Source organism: Passer montanus, unplaced genomic scaffold (genome assembly GCF_014805655.1).
Source record: "Passer montanus isolate IOZ18808 unplaced genomic scaffold, ASM1480565v1 scaffold22, whole genome shotgun sequence".
Lineage (NCBI taxonomy): Eukaryota > Metazoa > Chordata > Aves > Passeriformes > Passeridae > Passer > Passer montanus.
Genome location: NW_024366815.1, coordinates 7,485,044 through 7,511,157, shown reverse-complemented (window position 1 = coordinate 7,511,157; position 26,114 = coordinate 7,485,044). Strand labels below are relative to the sequence as shown.

The following is a 26,114-nucleotide window of genomic DNA, read 5'->3' as shown; positions in this document are numbered from 1 at the left end:
AGAGTAGTTTATATTTGGTAATTTTTATCGAGTGTCATATTACACTTGTGTGTATTACACAATTGAATTGTGTGCGGTACAAGCCAATACAGAGTGCTTTTCAGAGTTACATTAGTGATTAGTCACTGAAATCAAGAAGCATGCTTATTAGGAAAGGCACATTTTTATGGATTCAGGAACTAAAATCAAGAGCTTTCATACAAGATAGAGGAGTAATACTTGATCTGAATGTTTTAGGTTTCCTACAGTTTTTATTCTATTACCTGGAAAATTGGAGGTATGTCTTTACTTAGCTAGAAAACACATTGTGTAGAGAGAGGCAGGAATATAGATTTATTGATACCTATGCGTGTATATTTAAAAAGAAAATATAAATTTTGCAAAACAGAATTTTCTGCTTAATTTTTGGATACATTAATGCACAGTGTTTATTACCCTTTAATACTGGCTTTCTGATATGTGGGAAATAGAACTTTAAAAGCCTATATTAGATTGCTAAATTAAATCCTAATCTTTTTGGCTCTTTTTTTTGTAGGATGTATACATGGCTTTACAAAGATTCTCTTTCAAGACTGAGCACATTGAAGAAGCAATGAAAAATACGCTTTTATATGGGGGTGATCTCCACTCTGCACTTGACTGGCTTTGTTTAAACCTTCCCAATGGTGAGTGTGGTTACAGAAGATAGTTTTTGACAGAAGAGAAACAGGACCTGCTAAGCAGCAGCATTACTGCCTCACGATAGTATTAAATACAGTAGTCCTCTAAGACTAGTAGTTGGAACGATGTTGCTCTCCTAGATGCGCAGCTGATTTGTTCTGTTGTATGCTAGTGCATGAAGTCTTGTGGTCTTCATGTTCCTTGGAGTTCTGTGGATGTCCGGCGAGCAAATATATTATTTTGTATAAATGCTAAAGCCTAATTTTTATTTCAGTTTGTGGTGTTTATTACCCTTTAATACTGGCTTTCTGATATGTGGGAAATAGAACTTTAAAAGCCTATATTAGATTGCTAAATTAAATCCTAATCTTTTTGGCTCTTTTTTTTGTAGGATGTATACATGGCTTTACAAAGATTCTCTTTCAAGACTGAGCACATTGAAGAAGCAATGAAAAATACGCTTTTATATGGGGGTGATCTCCACTCTGCACTTGACTGGCTTTGTTTAAACCTTCCCAATGGTGAGTGTGGTTACAGAAGATAGTTTTTGACAGAAGAGAAACAGGACCTGCTAAGCAGCAGCATTACTGCCTCACAATAGTATTAAATACAGTAGTCCTCTAAGACTAGTAGTTGGAACGATGTTGCTCTCCTAGATGCGCAGCTGATTTGTTCTGTTGTATGCTAGTGCATGAAGTCTTGTGGTCATCATGTTCCTACACTTGGAGTTCTGTGGATGTCCGACGAGCAAATATATTATTTTGTATAAATGCTAAAGCCTAATTTTTATTTCAGTTTGTGTTCTTCTAGTTGGTTCCCAACACAGTTTTAAAGTATTTTCTTGTAATTGCTATTGATATGTTCTGTGATATGTTTTTTCTTTTTTATTTTGAAGATGCCTTGCCTGAAGGTTTTAGCCAGCAATTTGAAGAACAGCAGCAGAAACCTAGAGCAAAATTTTGTTCTGCTGTGTCACAGTGTGAAATGCTGCCTCACTTAGAAGATAACAAAAAGAAAGAAAATGGCCCTGGAACTAAGGTAATCTAAAAATCTGATAGGTAGTTACTTGGGTTGGGGGGTGGGGGAAGAGATAGTAAAACTTTCTAAAATACAGGTGTTGCATTGATTTCCAGCACTGACGTGAAAAGCTTATGAAAATGTGTGATTAATGACTGTCACCTGCATTTTAATTTTAGTGAAATGATAATTTAAAGGTGTTTTTCCTGTGGAGTCTGGAAGGTTCTTCATAGTTCATTTTTGTGGTAAAGCACAGGGAATCTCATGAGACTGAGATAGGTATTAGGAAGAAATTATTTTCTCTGAGGGTAATGAGACACTGGAATAGGTTGCCCTGAGAAGCTGCTGATGCCCCATTCCTGGCAATGTTCAAGGCCAGGCTGGATGGGGCTCTGAGCAGCCTGGCCTAGTAAAAGGTGTCCCAGCCTATAGCTGGGGGGTTGGAACTAGGTGATCTCTAAGGTCCCTCCCAACGCAAGGCATTCTATGATTCTATAGCTTAATTTCTTAATTTTATCTTATAATGGCTTTATTCTGTTTATGTATATGTGGCACTCTATGACTTATGAGGGTTTAAGTGTGCCTGTGTACTGTCAGTATTTTGATTTCTGTGGATATTTAATCTTAAACTAGAAAACAAAAAGATTCCCTGTAAATTATTTCATTCCTTATAGCAATTATAGTTATTCTAGTGTTAAGATCTATTTAGGTGTATAGTAGGATTTTCACTCTGGTTGGGAAAGCTTTTTTTTTCTTCTCTATATATAATGTATAAAACCTTAATAGTAGTTCCTAGGTACTGGCAGAAGAAAGCATTGCTTTTACATACATTATCATTACTTTTAATTTATATTGCTCTTCTTAGGAAATGAATGTGAGGAAAGAGAAAGAATTAACTATGAAGGAATGGATTTTGCGATATGCTGAGCAACAGAGTGATGAAGAGAAGGATGAGTCTGTGAAAGAGACAGATGAAGAAAAATTTGACCCAGTAAGGCAGAGTAATGCTTCATGGAAGTCTTTCTGAAAACTGATTTGTCTGGTACATCTGCATGTGGTGGATTTGTGTGTTACAAATTGGGGATTGAAAACCTTTTATTATGTTACCAATAATGTATCAAGGTACTGAAGGAAAACCTGTTGGAGCTGCTTCTTTTCTAAGCTTCCCTTCCCTTATTATTTGTACTGCATTGAAAATGTTGAATGTAATATGTGGGAAAGAAAAAATTTAAATACATTTCCATGAGATTGAGTGAGTTACTATCAAATTTTGGGAGGTTTTGACTGTTAGTTAAATAAAAACATTATTGTTCCATTGTATAAGCTTGGTATAAAGGGTAAAAAGCCACACTTTATTATGAAGGTCATTGAAAGTATGCCATATTCAATTTGTAATTAATAATTCTGTTTGAAATAGAATGAGAGGTATATACATCTGTCTGCCAAGCTTTCAGAAGCAAAAGAGCAAGCAAGCATGTCCAAGCAAGACAAAGACAAGCAAGGCCAGAAGGCAGCACAAGAAAAAATAAGAAGAATTCAACAAGGTAGAGCTATGCAAGTTACCTGTGTTTTATTTTCTGGCCTGCATGTTTGTTAGGCAATTAAATCTTGGAGTCTGGTTGAATTGAAGATAATTTTATTATCTTTTATGCCACTCTGTGACATGAAGGCTTTTCTGAATCTCTTCTTTCTCGGTCAAATTCTAAAAAGTCAGTAAAATGTCACTTGTTCTGGTTTTGAGTACTCAGTATGAATTAATATAGTTGTTTCTTAAGCAGTTGGTGGATATAAATTATATTCTCTCTCTGACAGAAATGGCAGCTCTTGAGGAACATCCAGTATTTAATCCAGCTATAAAGATTTCAAGCCAACAGCAAAATGAAAAGAAAAAAACTCCCTCACTTCAACCTCAAGAAACCACTTTGAACTTGAGTTTGCTTGAAAAACCTGATGCAAAGGATGACAAAGGTGCTGCAAAGGAAGACAAAGGTGTGTTGGGAGTAGTTCAGTTCAAGCTTGAATCATACCACAAATTCCCAGAATTAGTTCTTGTTTTGCTAGGTTTGCAGTGCTGAGTGAGCAAACACTGATTGTGGGAAAGGAAGGTGGACTATTACAGAACCAATTAGCTTGGAAAAGTTTGAGTCCAGCATGTAACCAAAAACCACCATATCCGCTAGACCATGGCACTGGGTGGAAAGTTCAGCTGTTCCTTAAATGCCTCCAAGGATGGTGACTCCACCACTTCCTTGGGCAGCCCAGTCCAATGCTTGGCAGCCCTTTCTGTGAATAAATCCCTCCTGATGTCCAGCCTGAACCTCCCCTGATGCAGATTGAGGCAATGTCCTCTTGACATTCCCCAGTTGCCTGGGAGAAGGGGCTGACCAGCACCTGGCCACAGCCTCCTTTCAGGCAGCTGTAGAGAGTGACGAGGGCACTCCTGAGCCTCCTTTTCTCCAGGATAAACACCCCCAGCTCCCTCAGCTGCTCCTCACAGCACTTGTGCTCCAGACCCTGCCCCAGCTCCACTGCCCTTCTCTGCACTCTCTCCAGCTCCTCAGTGTCTTGCTTGCACTGAGGGCCCAGCACTGGACACAGCACTGGAGCGGTGGCCTCAGCAGTGCCCAGTACAGGGGACAATCCCTGCCCTGGCCCTGCTGGCTGCCCCATGGCTGATCCAGGCCAGGATGCCATTGGCCTTCTTGGCCTCCTGGGCCCAGCCTGGCTCATGTTCAGCTGCTGTCAGCAGCACCCCCAGGTCCTTTCCAGCCTCTCTGTCCCAGCCTGTGGCACTGCTTGGGGTTGTTGTGACCCAAGGGCAGGACCCAGCACTGGGCCTTGTTGAACCTCACCCCACTGGCCTCAGCCCATCGATGCAGCCTGTCCAGATCCTCTGCAGAGCCTTCCTGCCCTCCAGCAGACCAGCCCTCCCACTCACCTAGGTGTCATCTGCATACAGTCTGTCTTGCTGACCAAGCTGACTTTAAAGGATTTGTACTTGTTTTAGCCGATTACATGGAAAGCTATTTTTGTTATGCTGTCATGTCTTAAAAATTAGATTTTTTTTTTCTTAGTTGTAGGACTAGTTGCTGTTTCAGTCACAGTCTCATATTTTTAAACTATTTTCATTGTAAATCTTCAAACTGTTAAAATATTTTCTAATATTATATATATTATATATAATGTTAGAATATAATATATAACGTTATAATATTTTATATATTTATTAGAATATTTATATTCTAATAAAATATAAGCTTTAATGAAACTTCTAAAATTATTGGGTGATCAAAGATAACAAAATACTGTCATTAATTTTCTGCTAGATAGGAAAAGCAGGAAGTTTCTGTGATGCAACATCAATACCTGTATTTCTGCAAAACCTTCAGAAAATTGTGCTATCTAGTGAAATACGTGTGAATAAAAGGTAAAAATTACTTCAAAGGACTGTAAAATAGATTTTTAGGAGGCTTTAGAATGTATTTTTCTGCTCTTGCAGGGAAAAAGAGAGAACCACTAGATATAAGAAATTTTGATTATAGTGCTCGTAGCTGGACTGGTAAATCTCCGAAACAGTTTTTGATTGACTGGTGCAGAAAGAATTTTCCGAAGAGCCCAAATCCTGCTTTCGAAAAAATTCCTGTTGGAAAATATTGGAAATGTAGGTATGTATTTCCTGTAATCTTTACATTTGCCTTCCGGTTCATTTGAAAATAAAAATTCTTGTCAATTCTCTCGTGTTGATAGAGATTTGTATTAATATAGTGTGTTTAATCCAAACTCCTTGTTAGTCCATCAGGGAAATATTTTACTCTGGATAGCTCTGCAAAAGTGATGCTTAGCCTAGACAAAATCACAAAAAACCCTTATCCCTCCTTTTTGGGTTCATTCACTGGAATCTTATTTTGTGCACTGCTGAATGAAAGATTAGTCTGAAGCAACTCCGTGAGATAGATTTTATGTTGGGTATTCTTATTCAAAGCAACACATTAAATCAAATAAGTTTATGAATACCAAAACCCTTATGAAAATTGTTTAAAATAAAGTGGAAGTTAAAAGTTTGTGTCAAAGCTACCATAAATTTATGGGCAAAACAGTGCATTATCTTACACTTGAATTTATTTTAGAAATCAAGTCTAAAATACAGAGTTGAAGAGTAGAATATTACCATGTATGAATAAAGCAGACACAGAGTTCTAAATAAGCAATATTTCTTGAAGGAACCAAGTAAAAGAGCTTGTTTTCTTGCTTAAGCTGAAAACTACTAACAGACTGCCATCCCTAGGAATATGGGAAATTTGGCTGCTGCTCTGACTGTTGTTTATCTGTTAAACAGATGTTTGCATCTTAATAGATTATTCAATGTCATCTTGATCTGTCCTAAATAATTACAAGTGCACAAACATTGAGTCCCTCTTCCAGAGCACCTAACCTTAGTGGCAATTTCTATGTATGTAAGTGCTTCCGCCTTGAAGAAAATGGAAATGTTTGTAAAGAGAAAAAAAGCCCCACAAATTCACTGCTGGAATATTTGCTGAAAATTTTATGTCCTACAGGTTTTTTCTGTTTATATCAGTTGCAGAAAATTGAGAACTGCTTTTGAAATTTTTATTTAAGGGTCAGGATTATCAAATCATCAGATGATGTAATGGCAATGTGTCCTACAATCGTAACAGAAGACAGTATGCAAGCACAACATCTAGCTGCTACTTTGGCACTCTACCATTTAACCAAAGGACAAGTAAGTTTCTTAGCACTATTACTGTTCTTGGCTTCAAATCTGCCTCTGCTCTTTTTTGCTGTAGTATCTATAGTTAAGTTCTAAAAATAGTTTCATGTAATATTTCCCATTAAAATTATTTGCTTCTAGTAGATATTCATTTGTTTTTATCTAATTGTGTGTATGCTTTGCAGCACACAGAAGAGATTTTTTTTTTGGTAAAGCTGTACTTTCACTTTTGTAAAAACTGAAAGCTAATTGAAGATAAAGACATATTGTTGATATTTATTTTACTGCTTTCATAGTTTCTGTATTTAGAATGGTTTCCTACTTGTTTTTTGTCAAACCTTTTGACATTTGAGTTTGTTTACACATAAAACACTAAAAATAGTGATACTACTAAGTAGTACTTAATTTTTTTCTGCTTTTTTACTGGAAGTCAGTTCACCAGTTGCTGCCTCCTACCTACCGAGATGTCTGGCTTGAATGGAGGGATATCGAAAAGAAAAAGGAAGAAGAAAGCAAGATAGAAACCAACAAACCGCGTGATACTTTTATTGCTAAATTGTTAAACAAACTGAAACAGCAACAGCAGCTACAGTCTGAAAACCAGCCAAGACTATCTGAGGGGCCTGAAGATTCCTGGGAAGACTTGGTTTCTGATGAGGACTTCAGCAGTCTCTCCCTTGAGACCTCAGATGCAGATAATTTGGAACCTTCAAGGATTTTGTTTAAGAAGCTGCAGAGTTCCTCTAGATACCAGAGGCTTCTGAAAGAGAGGCAGGAGTTACCTGTGTTTAAGCACAGATATTCGATTGTAGAAACTCTTAAAAAACACCGAGTGGTTGTTGTCGCTGGTGAAACAGGCAGTGGGAAGAGTACCCAGGTGCCCCATTTCTTGTTGGAGGACTTGTTGCTAGATGTAGGATCAAAAAAATGCAACATTGTTTGCACACAACCCCGAAGAATCTCAGCAGTGAGCCTGGCAACAAGGGTTTGTGAAGAGCTAGGTTGTGAATCAGGACCAGGAGGAAAAGTAAGAAATGTCTTAATTCCTTTGTTGTCTTGATCAAATACAGGGGGCTGGATTGTTGAAAAAAAGTGAGAACATTATTTCTTGTACAACCAAACAATTAGATGTTACTTTCTATTGAAAGGGACTTCTTGGTATGTCAGTTGTTTCTTTTTCTCTTGTCACCTGTGAATCTGTAGGTATCCAGATATGATTTCTAAAATCTTCAGAGGATGACATAAAGCAACAGTGTTTCATATATGGAATGGTTAAAGATTTGAGCAGATTGCCCAGGCACTGTTGTGTTACTACCAAATGATGAAGCAGAGTCCCCCAAATAAGGCTCTGAGCAATGCAGTCTGGCCTTGAGTGAGGCCATACTTTGAGAGATATCCTTTCCAGCATAAGTTAATTTTTTACTTGAAGAAAGCCAAAGTGCTGTATTTGTTAGGGTAATTTGTACAGAAATACTTTGAAACTGTCAAGAGTCCTGAAAACAACCCTGATTTTACCAGCTCGTTGCAACTCTGGATAAATTTCATGTTTTTTTCCTTTCTTTACAAAGTAAAGCTCTTGTGGGGAAGTGTGACAGTCATTCAGTATAGTGCTTAATTAGCAACTTGTGCAGTGTCTGAATCTGACAACTACTAAATTTCACTTAATTTTGTATGTTGTTAGCTTGTATGTTATTTTAACTTCTTCTATACTTCTAATATTTTTTTTAAGAATTCCTTGTGTGGATATCAAATTCGTATGGAGTCAAGAACAGGAGAAGCCACCAGACTGCTGTACTGTACAACAGGTGTCCTTCTTCGAAAACTTCAAGAAGATGGTCTCCTGTCAAGTATATCTCATGTTATTGTTGATGAGGTTATCAATTCTTTACTATTCTGCAGAAATTACAGTTATTCTGGACCTTGATCTGTACTAAATTCTTGCTATAGATCTGTTTTTCTAATTCTAGGTACATGAAAGAAGTGTCCAGTCTGATTTCTTACTAGTTATTCTGAGAGAGATCTTGCATAAGCGCTCAGATCTGCACCTGATTTTAATGAGTGCCACTGTAGACAGTGAGAAGTTTTCCAGCTATTTCTCACACTGTCCCATTTTAAGGATCTCGGGGAGGAGCTACCCAGTTGAGGTAGGTAGATATTTATTTTGATTATACAAAATACTTTGTATGTATGTATGCGGTGTTTGCCTGGTTAGTATATAGACAATATATATCACTTTTTTTTTAAAACTAGAAATATAGATCTTAAAATAAGTATTTCAAGAACTTGTAGTCCATTTTCTTTTATGAAAGGGCTTTGGAGTACATAGCTGTACTATTTTGGTGGTGAATTTATTGATTACAATCAGTCCATCAGTTGCACTTGGATTTTTCTCGTTCAACTTGGGTAGAAAGGAAAGCATTAAAAAATTCTTCTCACACTCCCTGTGACTTTGTCACTGCACTCTTATGGGTTTTTCTTACGCTTACTATAGGGGTTATGGTAAAGGTTATGTAGCGATCAGGTGGAGAAGCCCATTAACAAACTTGTAGCAGCCCTAAGATTAGGTTTTAAAAACTCATAAGGCAGTTTAAGTTATGATGTGGAAAATTTATTACAACATTAAGGCCCTGTTCAACTTTGTTATGTAAGATTTAAAAAATAAGAAAACTTGCTTATTAGTTTTTTACATGCCTCATGTTTTTTCTTTGCATTTTCATTAAAGATTTTCCATGTTGAAGATATAATTGAAGTAACTGGCTATGTTCTGGAGAAGGACTCAGAATATTGTCAGAAGTTCTTGGAGGAAGAGGAGGAAGTAACAATAAATGTTACGGGTAAAGGAGGAAGCACTACGAAGCACCAGGTGAAACAGGCATTTTTAGTTTTGTCTTGGAATGTTTTGGGGGTTTTTATTATTTAATAATTTTGGTTCCTTTGAATATATTGTGGTTGGATTGTAGAATACCAAGTGAATATTTGATATTCAGTTTGTGAAAAACAGACACAGTGGCACTCCTAATATTTATGAATGCTTTTGATTGTTGGTCCGACTCCTATATAGCTGTCTTGATTTTGCTGTATTTGACATTGAGGCCTCTTGTAGATTACCAGCTCTGGATGTATAAGCAGCAGCCGTGAAACCATTTTTTTTTTAACGAAGAATTCTCCTACATAGCGAACTTAGCAACAGAAGAGAAAAGGCCTTATCCTTCTTAGCTAAAAAACTCCAAAGACTCCTCCAACTTGGCATGCCAAATGAGATGATTTACCTGAGATTGTTATATAGACCTCATTTGTTTAACAAGTTATGATTAATCTTCAGGTACTCTGTAGTGACAGCTGTATGTGCTTTTGGATCAAAACTTGTGAATGGGAAATTCTGTCAGTGCCATCTGATTTTGGCAGCTGAGGCTATTAATCTAGGCTAGGTATTTTGGGAAGATACCTTTCTACTACAACTGTCTACTACCTGTCTACTCTGACTTGCTTTTCAAAATTTCAGAAAATTTACCTTGCTACAATTGAGCACTTACACATATGTTGAAAAATAGTCTGGTGCTCTGCTGATTGTCTTCCATCAGGACAGAAGGATATGTGGTGTCAAGCTTCCTTAAGCGTATTGAGTAACAATGAGGTAGTTTATGATAGTGCCACTTAATTTAGAAACTATGCTATGTATGTAAAATGTCTGGAAAAAAAATCAAATTTATGTCTCTCCTGCTAACTCTTCTTTTTTCCTTTACCAGAACACTGCAGGAGTTGCCACCTAGTTGATTCTTAGTTTTCCTTGCAAACATTAGTTGAGAAGGAAGAAGTGAGGGAGAGGGAAAAGGTGAAACTAGCTTCTTATACCCCAAAACAGGAGTTTTGAAAGAAGAGTATACATCTTTTATCCCAGTTTGAACTGATACCAGTTGAATACCAGATATGGACCTGGGGACTGTTTACCTTGGACAGACTTCAGTTTTTACCTTTTTTTAAAATCTGGAATGTCATTTAACAGTTGTAGATACTTCTACACATTATGTAAGTGATTGTGATTTAATCTAACTCACACAGGTTTTGTTGGGAAGTTAGTTAAATTTCTTTTATCCCAATCTCTGTTTCAAGTGAATGGCAAATTCGCCTTCTGCTTTCTTATGTTCTTCTGAAATACTAAGAATGTGATTTTTTTTCTGCTTACTCTTGTTTTTTAGGAGTATGTCCCAATCCAGTCTGGATCTGGTATCGATTTGGCTCCTTACTATGCGAAGTATAGCAATCGTACACAGCAGGCTATCTTGTATATGAACCCTTACAAGATCAACCTTGAACTTATTTTGGAGTTGCTTGCATACTTAGGTACTTCTAGTCCCACTTTTTAAGAAGTTTATGTACTTGGGGTTGTCCTTTGGACCTATTTTCCACTGCTTTCTACTAAAATGAAGTACTTAACTTCATTCTTATAGGAAATATCCTAAGAAGCATGAACCACAGGGCCTAGCATTTGTTCCTGTTGTTCTGTGAAACTGTTTGCAATGCATGTTTGTTTTAGCTGTATGTTTGTGCTGTTATTTTGCAGATAGAAGTCCCCAGTTCAAGAATATTGAAGGTGCTGTGCTGATCTTTTTACCAGGCCTAGCTCATATCCAACAGCTGTATGATCTCATTGCAACTGACAGAAGATTTAATTTGCATGACAGGTAATGCAGATATTTTTATGAAGTTACAACCCAACAAACATATTTAACTGAGGTTTGCTATTCTTGCAAAAGGTAAGTGAGAGTTACACCTCTGAGCTCTTTGTGCTACAAATGTACTTTTACTACAATGCAAATGTACTTTTGCTGCTATAGTCTAAAAGTTATACAAGCAAAAATTACAGATACTTAGGAATGCTATGATACATTTTCTTTTATTACTTTCTATTTTATTCTTCAACAAATTCATGTAATCAAAAGCACTTGACTACTTCTTTTCCGCTTCTTAGGGTATGGAAGCTGCCATACCTGGGATACAGATTTCTGTGGCTTACTGTTTACATGGAAGTGACTACTTCCTCAGAAGCGTTCCAGAGCATCTGGATCTACCAAGATAAATGGCCTAGGGTTGTAGTGACAGATACTTTCAAAAATTCTTTTTTCTGGGTAACTAAAGCTTAGCAACACATCTGCATAAAAGGAACAGTTGCAGTCAAATGCTAATTATTTGTTGAGGAAAAGAAGGAAAGTATCAGTCTCTGTGGTGGTCTCGTCTCTGAAGGCCTCTATTACTCGAAGTTACACATAATGGTCCTTTTCTTGGAAGCACAGCTTAAAGAACTTGGGTTTACAAACAGCTAGCTCCCTTTATTGCTAGGCTGTTATTGTAAAGTAGCCAGCAGTTCTGCAGTATTACTATTTTTCCTGCATTTTTACTGAATGGGAGAACATCCCTATGAACTAATTAGGTTATTTTTTCTAGCTACTGTAATAAAACAATGAAACAGACTTTTATACCTAATCATATGAAGTTTTACTCTTTCAATTTTCTATTCTTCTCCAAATATTGTCAATATACTGGTCTTACATTTTTACTCCATGTTATTTGATAAGTGTGTATTTATTATTACAATTTCTTGTTCTAGGCACAGATTGATAGCTTTGCATTCTGTTCTTTCAACTCAAGATCAAGCATCTGCATTTACAATACCACCTCTTGGTATTAGAAAGGTAATATTTACAAAGTTTACAACTGAAAAGAGAAATTTTCTGTGGGTGCAACTCTGTATTGTTAGCATACAGAATTACACAACAATTAGGTGTTCCTAGAATTTCCTCTCTGCAGAGAAACAATTCTACTTCGGTGGTCTGTAATGGGTAGGAGATAATATGCTGTGAAAATATTGACAGTATTGGACAAATTCTTAGACCTAAAATTTTTCTGTGATCTTCCTTAATTATTACTTAATTGTATTTTGACTATTGTTAACCAGTAACTATGGCTTTTATCTTGGAAAAGTACTATTTTATTTACTGCCAAACTATGTAATGAAATGTTGATCAATTTTGGCAGATACTAAACAGTAATTTTGATGGATTATAAAGCAAAATGTGAACGTAAAATTATTTCTTAGCTTTTAATTTCTCTCCTTGGGGAATACTAGACCATTTTCCAAGTCATCTAGCTGTTAATTATATGTCAGATTATTTCTGGGTAAAAAAAATTTAACCAGACTTACTCTATAATAGTGATTTAAAGGTTGAAACCTGCTACACATTCCAGTTCTTCTATTTATGTGATGTTACTCTTTGCAGATTGTTTTGGCAACCAATATAGCAGAGACAGGTATCACAATACCAGATGTTGTCTTTGTAATTGATACTGGGAGAACAAAAGAAAATAGGTGAGAGTTTGATTTTCATTTTCATTTTTCATCAGTCACACTGTGGTTACTGTAAATATTTGGAGAATAGAGCTGCAAGGACTTTGTAGTATCCTTATTAACTTAGAGCAATCCTTGTTGTCATTTTCCCTATTAATTAGAGTTCTGGATGCAGAAATGTGATGAGCTCATTTAAAAGCTTGCAGTTTTGAGTACAGGTTTGGGGTGTGTGTTTGGAGTTTCAAATTATGAGAAGAGCGAGGGAAGTTCATAGATAATGGATATAATGTATGAATAATTATGATTAAGTACTGTTTTTAAAATTAACAAAGTAGTTTTTATGCTATTTCAGTTTTTGAAAGTTATTTTTCTTCACTTTAAATTTTAAAATCCCTACACAATGTGTTAGAATGATTCTGAATTGCCAAGAAGATTAAATAAAAAAGCTTTCATTTTTCAGTTTTTATACTTTCACTAGTGACTTGTATCCAAGGTATTATAATATACAGTTCTTCCTATATATGCTTGTTTTCAAAACTAAATGTGTTTTCAAAAATTGCTCATTAGATATATTGTCAGTATGCTGGTGTTCAGGTTATATATACGTGAACATTTAATTTCTGAAATCTGAATCTGAAATTTATAATGTTTAAGGTATCATGAAAGCAGTCAGATGAGTTCCCTGGAAGAGACCTTTGTTAGTAAAGCTAGTGCTCTGCAGCGGCAAGGAAGAGCTGGGCGTGTTAGGGATGGGTTCTGCTTCCGAATGTACACGAGAGACAGGTATTGTAAACTTAGAAAATTTCTGTAAATCACATAGATACCATATTTTTTTTCAGTGTAAGACCAAGAATTGTTGTTGAAATTAACTTTATTTACTGCAAACCAGAAAGATAAAACTGGAAAAAATTCAACCAAAACAAGAATTTGAGTATCATATGTTTAAAGTGTTAGAGTAGTCTTTCACACTTTTTTTAAAAAAGTTGATTTTATTCTTAATATTTCTGTAGTGTGTTTTTTTTAAAAATATTCATAATTAAAGGAAAAGTGCAGTACAGGAAAATGTAGAACATCAATTTTTTACACCACCTGATTGGGTTACATCAAATGCGTGCAAACTGTACCTCCTAAACTTTGAGTTTTTAATCAGACAAATCTGTAGGCTTCTGAGGAGGTAATCTCTGTAGATGAGATGGGGCGCTGCAGAATTAATTTCTGTTATTCCAGTGGAATAACCTTTTTCCTGCTTTTGTGAAAACCTAAAGTGACTTTCAGCTGAGAAAGAATTAACCTTAAAAGTCTTTTTATATAACCAATTAAGTGTGCCTTTTAGCCCCCTAAAAGACTTTTCAGTTTGAAAGCATTTTACAGACTTGTTTTGAATATTGGGGTTTCCTGCCATTCTCTCTCTAAAACTTGTTTTCCAAGCCACAACACATACCTTAATTCAAAGTATGCATAGCTTACCCATGCTACTCCCTCAAGAGACAAACTGCAAAGAATGACCAGATTTACAAGTTTAATTCAAAGATTTCGTTGAAAATATATGTTTTTGTGGTTTTGTGATGTTGCAGGTTTGAAAGCTTCATGGAATATTCTGTTCCAGAAATACTGCGTGTGCCTTTGGAGGAATTATGCCTTCATATTATGGTACGGGTTTTGGTTTTAGAATCCCTAACCTTGTGTGGTGGTTGACCATGGCTGGATGCTGGGTGGCCCCAAAGCTCCTCTATTATTCTCCACCTCAGGTGGATGGGAGAAAAAAAATAACAAATGACTCATAGCTAAAGATAAGGACACAAAGAGATGATTCACCAGTTACTGTCACAGGCAAAACAGATTTTATTTGTGGAAATCAATTGAATTTATAACAAATTAAGTTAGAGTAGGTTAATGAGAAGTAAAAACCACCCCTCCCTCTTTCCTGGGCTTAAGTTTATTTCCTGGTTCCCTACCTCCTGTCCTCCATCAGCACAGGGAGATGGGGAATGGCAGTTTTGGTCAGTTTATCACATATTTCTGCTGCTGCTTCCTCCTCAGAGAAAGGAGGACTCTTTCTTCTGCTTGATCTTGGGCTCCCTTTCACTGGAGACAGTCCTTTACAAGATTTTGCAGTGTGAATCCTTCCCACAGGTTGCAGGTTTTCATTAACTGCTCCAGCATGGATCCCCCTCAGGGTCATAAGTTCTGCCAGCAAACCTGCTGCAGTGTGGGCTCCTCTCATTGTGGCGCCACAGGTCCTGCCCGGAGCCTGCTCCAGTGTGAGCTCTCCACAGGGTCACAGCCTCCTTCAGACATCTGCCTGCTTGAGTTTGGGCTCCACCACGGACCTCCATGAACTGCAGGAGGACAGCCTTCCTCACCATGGGCTGCAGCAGCTGAAGAACCTCCTCCCCTACTTTGTTCACTGATTTTGTGTCTTCAGAGTTGTTCTCACCTCCTCTGCTTTGGCTGCAATTTGTTTCTGTGCAGTAATTTCTCCTGGAAGCGTGATCACCATCACTGATTGGCTCAGCCTTGGCCAGTGGGTCTGCCCTGGAGCTACTTGGCATTGGCTAGATGTAGGGAAGGCTGCTCTCAGCTTCTCACCAAACTCACCCATGCAGCCCATACTGCCTAAACCTGGCAACACAAGCCCAATACACCTTGTTAGCTAAAAATACTGTGCATGCCTCTGGGGGAATTATACCTTCATACTATTGCCTGTTTTGGAATTATTGGCCCTGGTAACTGTAAAAGTTTGTTAGTTCAGACCTAATCTAATGCAATTACTTAGTGGAGCTTCTCATACCAGTCAGGGAGTAATTCAGCATTTGATTGCTGTAAAATATGAGCATGCTGTTCAGAGAATAGTGATTATGAATATGATTCCAGTTTGCCTTAGAGTGACAATTTTAAACTGTGTTAATAGCCTTCTAATTGATTTCTGTTTAAGGGAGGAATTCCATTACCTCTCACCATGTCTTAAGTGAGTAGGATGTGCATGAGAAAACTAGCAACCTGGCAAATTAGTGCTGGGTTGAACTGCAGCCCATCAGGATTGAGAGTCCCCTGCTCATCAGTGATCACTGATAACACACTTCTCTGAACAGTGGTCATGCCATATGAAGCCCTTCCAAACAATCAAGTTTTGTTAGCCTAATAGGGGGCATGTCAGCCTTCCAGGAAGCAAGATGCATGTTTGATGAGGAGGGAAGGTGAACTTTTGATGCACGATCAGCTTTCCAGTTTCCTGTGTAGCTGTTAGAGAACTTCATAATAAATTTTTATCTTTAAATATATGTCCTTTTACTTCACAGAAATGCAGTCTTGGCTCTCCTGAAGATTTTCTTTCCAGAGCATTAGATCCACCACAGCAGCAAGTAATTGGAAATGCAATGAATCTTTTGAGGAAGATTGGTGCTTGCCAGTTAAACGAGCCCAAGCTGACTCCATTAGGCCAGCACCTTGCAGCCCTTCCTGTTAATGTAAAGATTGGCAAAATGCTTATATTTGGTGCTATATTTGGCTGCTTGGATCCTGTGGTGAGTGAAAAAAATAATATTTTTAAAAGTATAGAAATTGTTAACTCTTTGCAATTAATCTGATTTCTTGTAATGTGGTATTTTGAAAAGGTGATGCAAGTTATAATGTTTACTTTAGGGTGAGGGCACCCAGACATCATGGAGGGGAATAATATAAGTGTTGTTTGTGGTTGGACTCAATGATCTTTAAAGTCTTTTCCAGTTCAAAGTAGCTTCTAAACTCCTAAGTACTCTCCACAGTGGATTATCAGGCTTGGTCTCCAGGTTTTTTGCCTCAGTCATCAATGCCAACCACTTTTATGGCAGTCAGGTGAAGTCCCAGGTCTACAGTCCCATCCAGAGGCTCATGGTCAAGGGCTCAGTGTCCTGATGGACATCAGTGACAAGTGGCGCCCTCAGGGGTCTGTATTGGGCACAGAGTTATTAAATATCTTCATCAATGACATAAGACAAAGGGATTGAGTGCATTCTCAGGAAATTTGCAGCAGCTGAGTGGTGTTCTTGACACATCTGAAGGATGGGATGTCATCCAAAGGGACTGGAGAAGCGGGCAGATGTGGAGCTCACAAGGCCAAGTGCTCAGGACAACCCCAGATGTGAGCACGTGCTGGGGATGAACAGATCCAGAGCAGCCCTGCCCAGGAGGGTTCAGGGGTGCTGGTGAGGGAGAGGCTGGACATGACCCAGCCATGAGCACTCCCAGCCCAGAGAGTCACATGTGTCCTGGGCTGCATCCAGAGCAGGGTGGGCAGGGAGGAGGTTCTGCTCCTCTGCTGTGTTTTCATGAGACCACACCTGCAGTGCTGGATTCAGCTCTGGTAGCCCCAGCACAAGAAGGATATGGACCCGTTGAAGTGAGTCCAGAGTTTATGACAAAGATGATCAGAGAGGAGGTATTGAAGTACCTCTTTGAAGAAACTGAGAGTATTGGGGTTGTTCAGCATGGAGAAAAGGCTTCAGCATGACCTAATTGCAGCTTTTCAGTATCTGAAGGGCGTTGAAGAGGAACTTCTTAAAGGGGCACATGGTAACAGGACAAGAGGGAATGGGTTTGAGCTGAAAGGGCATTTGGTTTGATTTGATAGTAGGAAGAAATTCTTTACTGTCAGGGTGGTGAGACACTGGCACAGGTTGCCCAGAGAAGTTGTGGATGTCCCATTGCTAGAAGTGTTCAAGGCTGGGTTGGATGGGGCATTGAGCAACCTAGTTTAGGGGAAGATGTCCCTGCCTAAAGCAGGGGCTTGAAACTAGGTTATCTTTAAGGTCCCTTACAACCCAAGCCCATAATTCTAAGATAATGATAAAAGAAAATTTCAGGCTATTTGTTTTATAAATCTGTAAGCTTATAACAAAATACTTCTAAGTGATGTGTACTGAAAAATTGCAGGCAACTTTGGCTGCTGTTATGACAGAAAAATCCCCATTTACTACACCTATTGGTCGAAAAGATGAAGCAGATCTTGCAAAATCGTCTCTAGCTATGGCAGTTTCAGACCATATAACAATCTACAATGCTTATCTGGGGTAAGTGATGGATCTCCTGTGCTCATAACTAGTAGCAGATAACACATAATGCAGTTATGTAAAGAATCCTTAGTATCTCTTGAACTGCTATCATTTCAAGTTTTTTCTGTTCAGAGTAAGAACAGAAAAACCGATTGCCAAGTACTGTAACACAAACGGATAGTTTGCTTAGTGTTTTTTCTTCAATACCTTTTTAACTATGCCTGCACACATACAGAGGTTTACTGTGTCAGTTTATCCTAGTGTTTAAAGTATTTTGATTGCTGTTTGTGCTATTTTGACCAGAATATTTTATATTTGGTAAAGCACACATGTACAAAATGACATATAGGGTTTTTTTCCTCTTTAGGGTATTACCACTAAATCTGAATTTTGTTTTGACTGTCAAAACAGTCAGAAATGTGTGGGGGTTGAGAGTCAATCGCCTTGTATTTTTGTTAATATCTGTCAAATCTACATTACAGACATGTTCTTTGAAGTGTCCTTAGACAAGCAGAATTCATCTTTGTTAATACAACTTACTGTAGAGTGGAGAATACTTGCCAAAACATGTTTTTCTTCTTTAACTTAGTGCCTTTTCTGCTGTTACAGTCTTGATGGGTTTCTTGCTGCAATAAGACACTGTTTTTTCCCTAGGTGGAAAAGGGCCCGACAGGAAGGGGGGTATCGTGCTGAAATGACTTATTGCAGAAGGAATTTCCTTAATAGGACTTCACTGTTAACTCTGGAGGTAAAACTTACCATTATGCCCTGTACTCATAAGTTATTTTTTTTAATTTTCCTCTGAAAATGCTGCTCCCTTTTAAAGAGATGATATATCACAGTTACTATTTAGACAAGATAAAAGCAAGTGGAATTTAGGGGCTGATGAAATGCACACTCTCAATCAAGGTAGCTGTCTGTATTTGAATTTTGGATATGCGCACTTTGGTAAACAGCTTTGTAGTCACTGCCATTGGAGAAGCTAGGCCTTACTTTCATCAGAGAATCACAACTTCATGAATTACAATATTTATATTATTCTTAATATCAAATAACATATCTGTTAACAAGTAATTTGAAAGATGAGCCACAAACGTACATGAATGGCGTCTTATTTTTGGTGAGAAAATGTTTTAATTGATCTTTGCTTTTAAGTTTTTGACTGAGTACTTGTAAGCAGAACTGGATCTTTGATGCAAATGCATCTTTTCATTTTAACAGCAGGTGGAGATTTAGTATTTGCAGAATATATATTTCCGTATGTTTAATCCTGCATTCCAGATATCAGATTGTTATAAATAATGTTTTTATCATTGAAATAGCTAGTATTCCAATGTGGCTGCAGAAAATACAAGTGATTATTCTAGTAAGGGAATAGAGAGCATGAATAATTCAGATGAAGTGTAATTTCCTGTTGTTGGGTTGGGGTATGTACCTTTTTAAATTCAAAACTTTACTGATACCATCCTAATTGCAGGATGTGAAGCAAGAACTCATAAGGGTGGTCAGAGCAGCAGGGTTTACAGCACCTTCAACACAATGTGGATGGGATGGAAATGGAGCCACACAATCTCTGTCTCTCAGTGAAATAGCTCTTCTTAAAGCTGTGTTGACTGCAGGGCTGTATGACAACATAGGAAAAATACTATATACAAAGTCTGTGGATATTACAGAGAAGCTGGCTTGCACAGTAGAAACTGCTCAGGGTAAAGCTCAAGTTCATCCGTCTTCTGTAAATCGAGACTTGCAGACATATGGATGGCTGCTTTACCAGGAGAAGGTAAGTTGAAGATAGTGGATGTAGCTAGTAGTTTCTGTAAAGGTGGAGTTCTGCCTCCAGTACACATCAAATTAGCATGTTATTTAATATCTAATTGTTTTAGGTTTAAGAGTCTTACTGTCTAATGATCTCAAAGTCCATAAAAGTGAGTCAATTGAGTGCTGAAGAAAAAGAAGGTGAAGCTCAAGATCATGAACAAATCTGTTCAGGGTGAAGCTGGTAGCTATAAATGGAAGGCATTTTCTGTATAGCATTTAACTTAATAGTATAATTGATTTTTTTTTAAATACAGTCTCTTTGATTTTAATAGCACTTCACACACTGATATGTAATAGTAACTTTTCAAAGTCTGCTTTGTTTCTGTTCTGAGGTTTTGAAACTTGGTACTGACATACACCAGTAATAAAATAAAAGAGCCAATTATCTAATGGATAGCTAAACTCCCTAAGTGAGTTGCAATTTTTTAAACTTCTTTCTCCTTCCATTGAAAACCTTGTCACCTGTTTGCTAAATTTAAGTGTTTGTATTTAGTTATACTTCTGGTGGAGAAGCAGGAAGTATTAGACTTTTCAATGCATATAAAGTGATAGTATTTTTTGAGAGTTGAAAATATTTCCTGACCCCCAAGAACATCATAGTATGATGACAAGACTGCAGCTAAGGTAGGTAAGTTATTCTATGAAGAATGGGGCGAAGCCTGCACTTTTGCATGAACATGCACTCTTTTTATGTCCATTCTTCCCACTAAACTCATTCCCCATTCTGTCTTCATTCAAGATGTTCCAAGATGTTCCACATGTTGAGCCCCATACTTCATGCAGTGTGTGTCTGTGTGTACCACATTTGTGCACGTAGATAAACTGATAAAACAGTTCCCAAGAAGAATGTATAATGAAATAGCTTTGCCCCTCTGCTTCAGTAGTGTTACTACTTTTAATGTTGCTTCTATGAACACTGCTAGGTTAATGTTATGTCTCTATTTGAGTGTTAAAAAGTTAACTGTGGCTTTAGCTAACTTCTAGCATATACACCTGTCACTTAGAGTGAGTTGTTTTATGTGGTAAGGCAGACAAATAGCTATTGATTGTTAGCAATCACTTCTTTTGGTTGCATCTTGAAAAAGGAGACAAGTGTATTTCTTGCTTGTAGAAGTAGCAATCAAATTTAATGTTATAGAATGTTATGTGGTTTGGGATTTTTTGTTGCTCTTTTTAATTGTTCGTGTTTGTTTATATGCAGGTGAGGTATGCCAAGGTGTATTTGAGAGAAACTACTTTAATATCCCCCTTTCCCATTTTGCTTTTTGGTGGGGATATAGAAGTCCAACATCGCGAGCGTCTCCTGACAGTTGATGGTTGGATCCATTTTCAGGTGCATTGGAGTTATAAATAAACTACCTTTTGTGATTCCATGAGCTTTCATGTTACATAGTTGATATATTAGCTTGATTTGGACCATTGTATGTGGGAGATGGGGACAAGAGGGAAGAAAGGGGGAGAGAATTTAAGATAATGACGGGAAATTTTATATACATGTATTGAAATCTTAATAAATCACACTCAAAAGAATAGACTTGTCATATGTGGTATACAACAAATCAGTACCCTCTCTCTTCAAGAAAAAAGTGTTCTTTCAGAAAAGGTATTGAAAATGGATGCAAACGAAACCTTTTTTTTATAGAGCTTGTACTGAAAGTAGAGGAGTGTACTGTTTTTATATTAACCTTATAATTTTACAAACTTGTAAATACGTATTTATCTTTAGCACACTACTGTATATACTGTTCTATAGTGCAGACAGAATTGTTTGAAAAAAAATCCAAATTGGAAAATAGCTGCTTGCATGGGTTTGGGGTGTTTGGTTTTATTGATTAGATTTTTTCCTTTTTGCATGTGTAAGTTTTACTTGGAAACTGAGAGCACTTTCCCAGCACATTTTTGCAGACAAAATAGTTGTCATTAAAAGATCCTCTGTAAATTCTGATAAATAGCAAGTTTTGCTATCCAGGCAGCTATGTGGTTACAATTTTATGTGCTCCTTCTGTACTCTGAGCCTTGTGCTACTCTCAAAGACAACTGTAAGCAGCAAAACTATTTTTTGCAGTCTGTTGATCCAAGTAAGCAGTCATCTTGTTGTACCAAAGGCAGCATATAAATGAAATAAAGATTGAAATAGGGAGGAAAGGATAAAACTAAATATTTTTAGGAGAGGGTTCTGTTTTAGGTATACAAATTCATAGTGAGATCTAGAAAAGGCTTGTGATTGCATCTTCAATCAGGCCTGGCAGACGTCCCAAGAGGCAGTAGCTGTTTTATTTCAGGTGTAAGTGTAATTTGAACTTTGTTACCTTGGGGGGTAAAAAGGCAATTAATTGGGCAGCTTCTTGGTGAAGTAATAATTTCCCCTTATGCTCTTTGTGTGGGGAACACATTCTAAGTTACCCTTCTCAGCTGCTGTTCTTCAGGCTTTGATAATGTGCACAACTGGTGCCTAAAGCTAAGGCATAACGCAAGCAAAGTCATTTAATGAATATCCTATCCATCGTGATTATCATTACCATTAAAAATCACATATGTGCATCATGTTTGCAGGAATCTTGATATGAACTCTTGTTTATATGTAGGGTAATACTTTGATCTATATTTTGGTGTGAAATGTCTGATGATTAAATGTTTGTCTTTTCTTTATAGGCTCCTGTTAAGATAGCAGTAATTTTCAAACAGCTGAGAGTTCTCATTGAATCTGTTTTGAAGAAGAAGCTTGAAAATCCCAAAATGTCACTTGAAGGTAACTTACTGCTGGCATTACTCTTTGTTAAACGGACCTTGCAGCAAAACTGAGGAATCATTAGTACACTGCATCCTCACACAGTAGCATGTGTGACATTAAAGTTCTATTAAGAGGCATCCAGAAAGTCATTACTAACCCTGCATATATTGTGTGGCTCACCCCAGATATACAAAGATCTGCACAACTGCCATTTTAAGGATATCCATGGTAACAGCATTCAAGGTAGTGGTAGTAACAGTGAGGCAAGCATCTCAAAATGAAATTGAGATTTTGTGGAGAATCCTAGGCATAGATGATTTATAAGTATTATGCAAGTTGTCTCAAAATCTAGGTTAACCAATGACATGTTGGATCCCAAAAGTAAGGGATAGCAGAGCACAATTTAAAATTTGGACACTGGATATTCAGGAGCATATTGTAGGTGGGGAAGAAAGGGAGTTCCTGCATGCTGATGTGTATCTGGAGTTAACCCACAACTTTCCCAATCTCTTTTGTGGAATAGTGAAATGGTCATCAGCAGTTCATCAAATAATTTTATGATGTACTGTGTACATACTGTTTGTCATTTTGCTTGCCAAATGGTAATCACTTGTTCTGCTTTAGATTCTGGCATAGCCTAAAACTTTAAAATTTTAAGTTGCTGACAGCTAGACTTCTCTTATGATTTTGGCATTTTGAGAATCAGTTTTTAAGATTGCTCTTTTTCATACACTGTGGTTTTGTTTTTTTCTAGATGACAAGGTCTTATACATCATCAAAGAGCTGATAAAGACAGAAAATGGTAACTGAAATCAGAAATCAGCAACAGATCAGAGCTTCAGGAATTGCAGGGGAAATACGCACTCCAACATTAATTGGAAGTTAATTTAAATTCTTAGTATGGTTGATACCAGCCATGATGGGGATAGACTGCATGATTTTGCATAGGATCAGCCTTTCTTTTTATCATTTTGAAGATGAACATTGGATATGTATAACCTTTACACTATATTTGGTGCCATTTGTCATGACTCTAGGAATGATAACTGCAAAGCAGCTTTTTCAAAATATGAACTGTTCACAGCCATTTCTCTTTTTTTAACTTGATGTGCTAATCATACCATCATCAGTGTGTACTGATGATTGAAGATTCAGTCCTGAATCTCAGTTGAGTAGAATTCCATGTATGCAAATGGAAGGCAAATGTTTCTCATATGGGTTTCATAAGTGCTGATTTTTTTTTTAACTCTTAATTTACAGTATTAAACTGTAAAGACATCTTAGAGAAGTCTTAATTTTGCTGTATGATTTACATTGAGAAGATGCTCTATAAGCATCTCTAAGATGACAGCATGGACTGCTGTAAATGAGTGCTCAGCGAGATGTGTACTGACCAGCAGCTCCTCCAAAAGAAGAGGATGTGCCTCTTCACAGTTGTTCCTCCCTGTTTACCCTGATTCTTGTGACTCCTGCCACTGTACTATATTTTGCTCTCTCTTTTTTGTATGTTAAGTTTTGCATAGTTCTCCAGGCACCCTTAAGGAGATGATCATGTGTTTTTTATTGATCAAAATTCACATTGACCCTCTTCAAGGAAATAGCGGGGAAGCTCCTAGTGGCAACTTCCAGTGGTAGTTCTCTCCTACCCTACTTGCTCACAGTGACTGGATATCTGTGTGATCCTTTGTTTCTTGTTTCTTTAATACTGAGTAATCCTTAACTGAATAGCTTAATGAATCAGATGGTCTCACGTTCTACTTATTCACACTATTTCTAATTATGAAGCGCAATTTTAGATTGACAACTGAGCTTTCAAGAATAAGGAATATATTGGTGGGGAGGATTTGCTGTTAAACAATTGCAGTCAAACAGGAGCTGTCTTCACAGAAGCACAGTGTAGATGAGAACTTTTCTTTAATCTGAAAAATAAAGATTTTATACAGCAGAAGTTAATCACGTACAGAAAGGGCACTCAGGAAATTGAATTCATAAAAATGCAAAATATATGGAGCCTATCCGTTTAGATTATCACAGTGGAACTAGTATTGCTGTCCAGCTTGTGCATCTTAGCTTACACCAATTCTGGAAAAGGAAAACTGTTTGGTAACAGCTCTGAAGGAACAGGGATCATATCTGTTGTTCTTTTATGCATTATGATAATGTAGTGGTAGTCCTGGTTTCAGAGGAGACAGGAAGTGACTTTTGGGGGTTTTTTACAGCACCATTTAGGCAAGGAACATTTGGACAGGAAGTTTTGATCTTAGACCTTAAGAGCTCAACTTTGCCTTCAGTATTCCCACACTGAAATCAAAACTTGCAAATTATGTTCGTTGAAGATATAAACTAAATCTGTACCCTAAACAAATTTCCTAGGGTTTGTTTTCATTGAGATGTTTTATTTGTTGTTTTGGTTGAGATGTTTTATTTGTATTCTTTGGAAACACAAAGTAGAAAAAAATCTCAGTAATTCAGTTATTAGCAAGCTGCTCTTTATTTTGGGTTTGAATTTTGCAAATGAGTTGTTGGTCTTAAATGGTTAAATCCTAGGGAAAGTGTGAATTGTGTTTGAGTTCTCTCTTATTCAACTGTGATGAATAAGAGGTTTTTTTCCATTTATAGGTGGTAATGTTGAAATTCAGAGTTATTCTTTGTGTTTCTCTAGCATGCTGTGCTTTGTAATCTTCTAAATAAATGACTGAAATAAATTAAGGGGATATAGTGTAATGACTGGGCAATTGCACGATCTTATGTGTGAAAAAGTTTTCTGTAAAACAAATTAAGGAGGTCACACTGTGGTGTACAGATAAGCACAGTTATCTTTAAAAAAAAACTTTAAAAAACCCCAAAAAATAACAAAAAACCCCCAAACAAACAAAAAAAAAGAAGAAAAAAAATCCACAGCCCAGATGCTACACTTTCTGCTTCTGCAGTATATACTTTTGTGCCTGTACTCTTTTGGGTGGATGAATTTTCTCTTTTGCTCTATTTATTCAATAAAGACTTCTGTTAACACTTCTGTGTTGCTTTTCTCAAAGCATTTGTTAGACACAAGACCATTCAGTGTCTCCGGATCTTTGTCACCATAATTTCAACTGTGGTCTTCAATGTGGGCTTGATTTTTTTTACCTTGGAGAGGAGTTCCTGCTCCTGCCATTCACGCTGTGGAATTCCCACCTCCTCCTCTGTTTTGCTTCTGTATTGTTGGCTTCTTGAAGCTCTTGTTTCCTACTGCCATCTTTCCCAGTGCTTAACCCAGAAGAGGTTTTCTTTCTGCAGGTCTTTCCACATCTCTAGCACACTATAAATGGGTGGTTGGAGTGCAGGACTGTTTTAATTTCCCTGCATTCAGCTGTTTAATATAGTGCCCCATCACATAAATAGTCCATGGATGAAAGTGTAACTGAAACCTAGATTGTACCGTGAGCTGCCGCATTCCTGTTTTTTTTTCCCTGTTGTCCTGTGCTGTTTCTGGAGACCTGCACTGGAAGTGTTACTTACGGGCAGTGATCGGTAACTGTTAAGGCTTACGACGTTCTCAGCTGACCTTCTAGGAGCTAGAGAGACGCCTGCGTTGGTAATGGCACAGTCCATGCAGCAACTTCAGCTGGCCACACTGGTGGGTTCGCTCCCTGTGCCGCGCGAGAGCGAGACGGCCCTGGTGCGGAGGTCACACGGCGACTCCGCCGCAGCCCTTTTGCCCGAAGGCGAGCGGCAGAGAAGAGACAGACGTTTCGGTGGCTCGGATTTTGTTTTGGAGACGGTGGTCCCCTAAGTGCCCAGACGACG

The 26,114-nt window shown here is 37.6% G+C and overlaps 1 protein-coding gene across 3 annotated transcripts; it reads left to right on the top strand.

The window, feature by feature from the left end:
- Positions 1 to 1,055: 1,055 nt before the first annotated feature.
- On the top strand, positions 1,056 to 25,340 carry DHX29 (DExH-box helicase 29). Of its 3 annotated transcripts, XM_039709740.1 has the most exons (24): positions 1,056 to 1,181; positions 1,556 to 1,698; positions 2,543 to 2,668; positions 3,095 to 3,221; positions 3,490 to 3,666; positions 5,177 to 5,342; positions 6,295 to 6,418; positions 6,837 to 7,433; positions 8,136 to 8,279; positions 8,374 to 8,550; positions 9,129 to 9,269; positions 10,603 to 10,747; positions 10,968 to 11,088; positions 12,012 to 12,096; positions 12,682 to 12,770; positions 13,404 to 13,532; positions 14,324 to 14,399; positions 16,049 to 16,273; positions 17,661 to 17,797; positions 18,434 to 18,527; positions 19,257 to 19,559; positions 20,799 to 20,930; positions 22,250 to 22,346; positions 23,083 to 25,340. In XM_039709740.1, exons 1-24 carry the CDS (start codon positions 1,061 to 1,063, stop codon positions 23,136 to 23,138), a joined length of 3,732 nt encoding a protein of 1,243 aa, XP_039565674.1. In that variant the 5' UTR covers positions 1,056 to 1,060; the 3' UTR covers positions 23,139 to 25,340. The 3 variants fall into 3 exon arrangements, with proteins under 3 accessions (XP_039565674.1, XP_039565675.1, XP_039565676.1); XM_039709741.1 differs by lacking the exons at positions 1,056 to 1,181; positions 1,556 to 1,698 and having other exon boundaries at positions 2,583 to 2,719; XM_039709742.1 differs by lacking the exons at positions 1,056 to 1,181; positions 1,556 to 1,698; positions 2,543 to 2,668; positions 3,095 to 3,221; positions 3,490 to 3,666 and having other exon boundaries at positions 5,204 to 5,338.
- Positions 25,341 to 26,114: the final 774 nt, after the last annotated feature.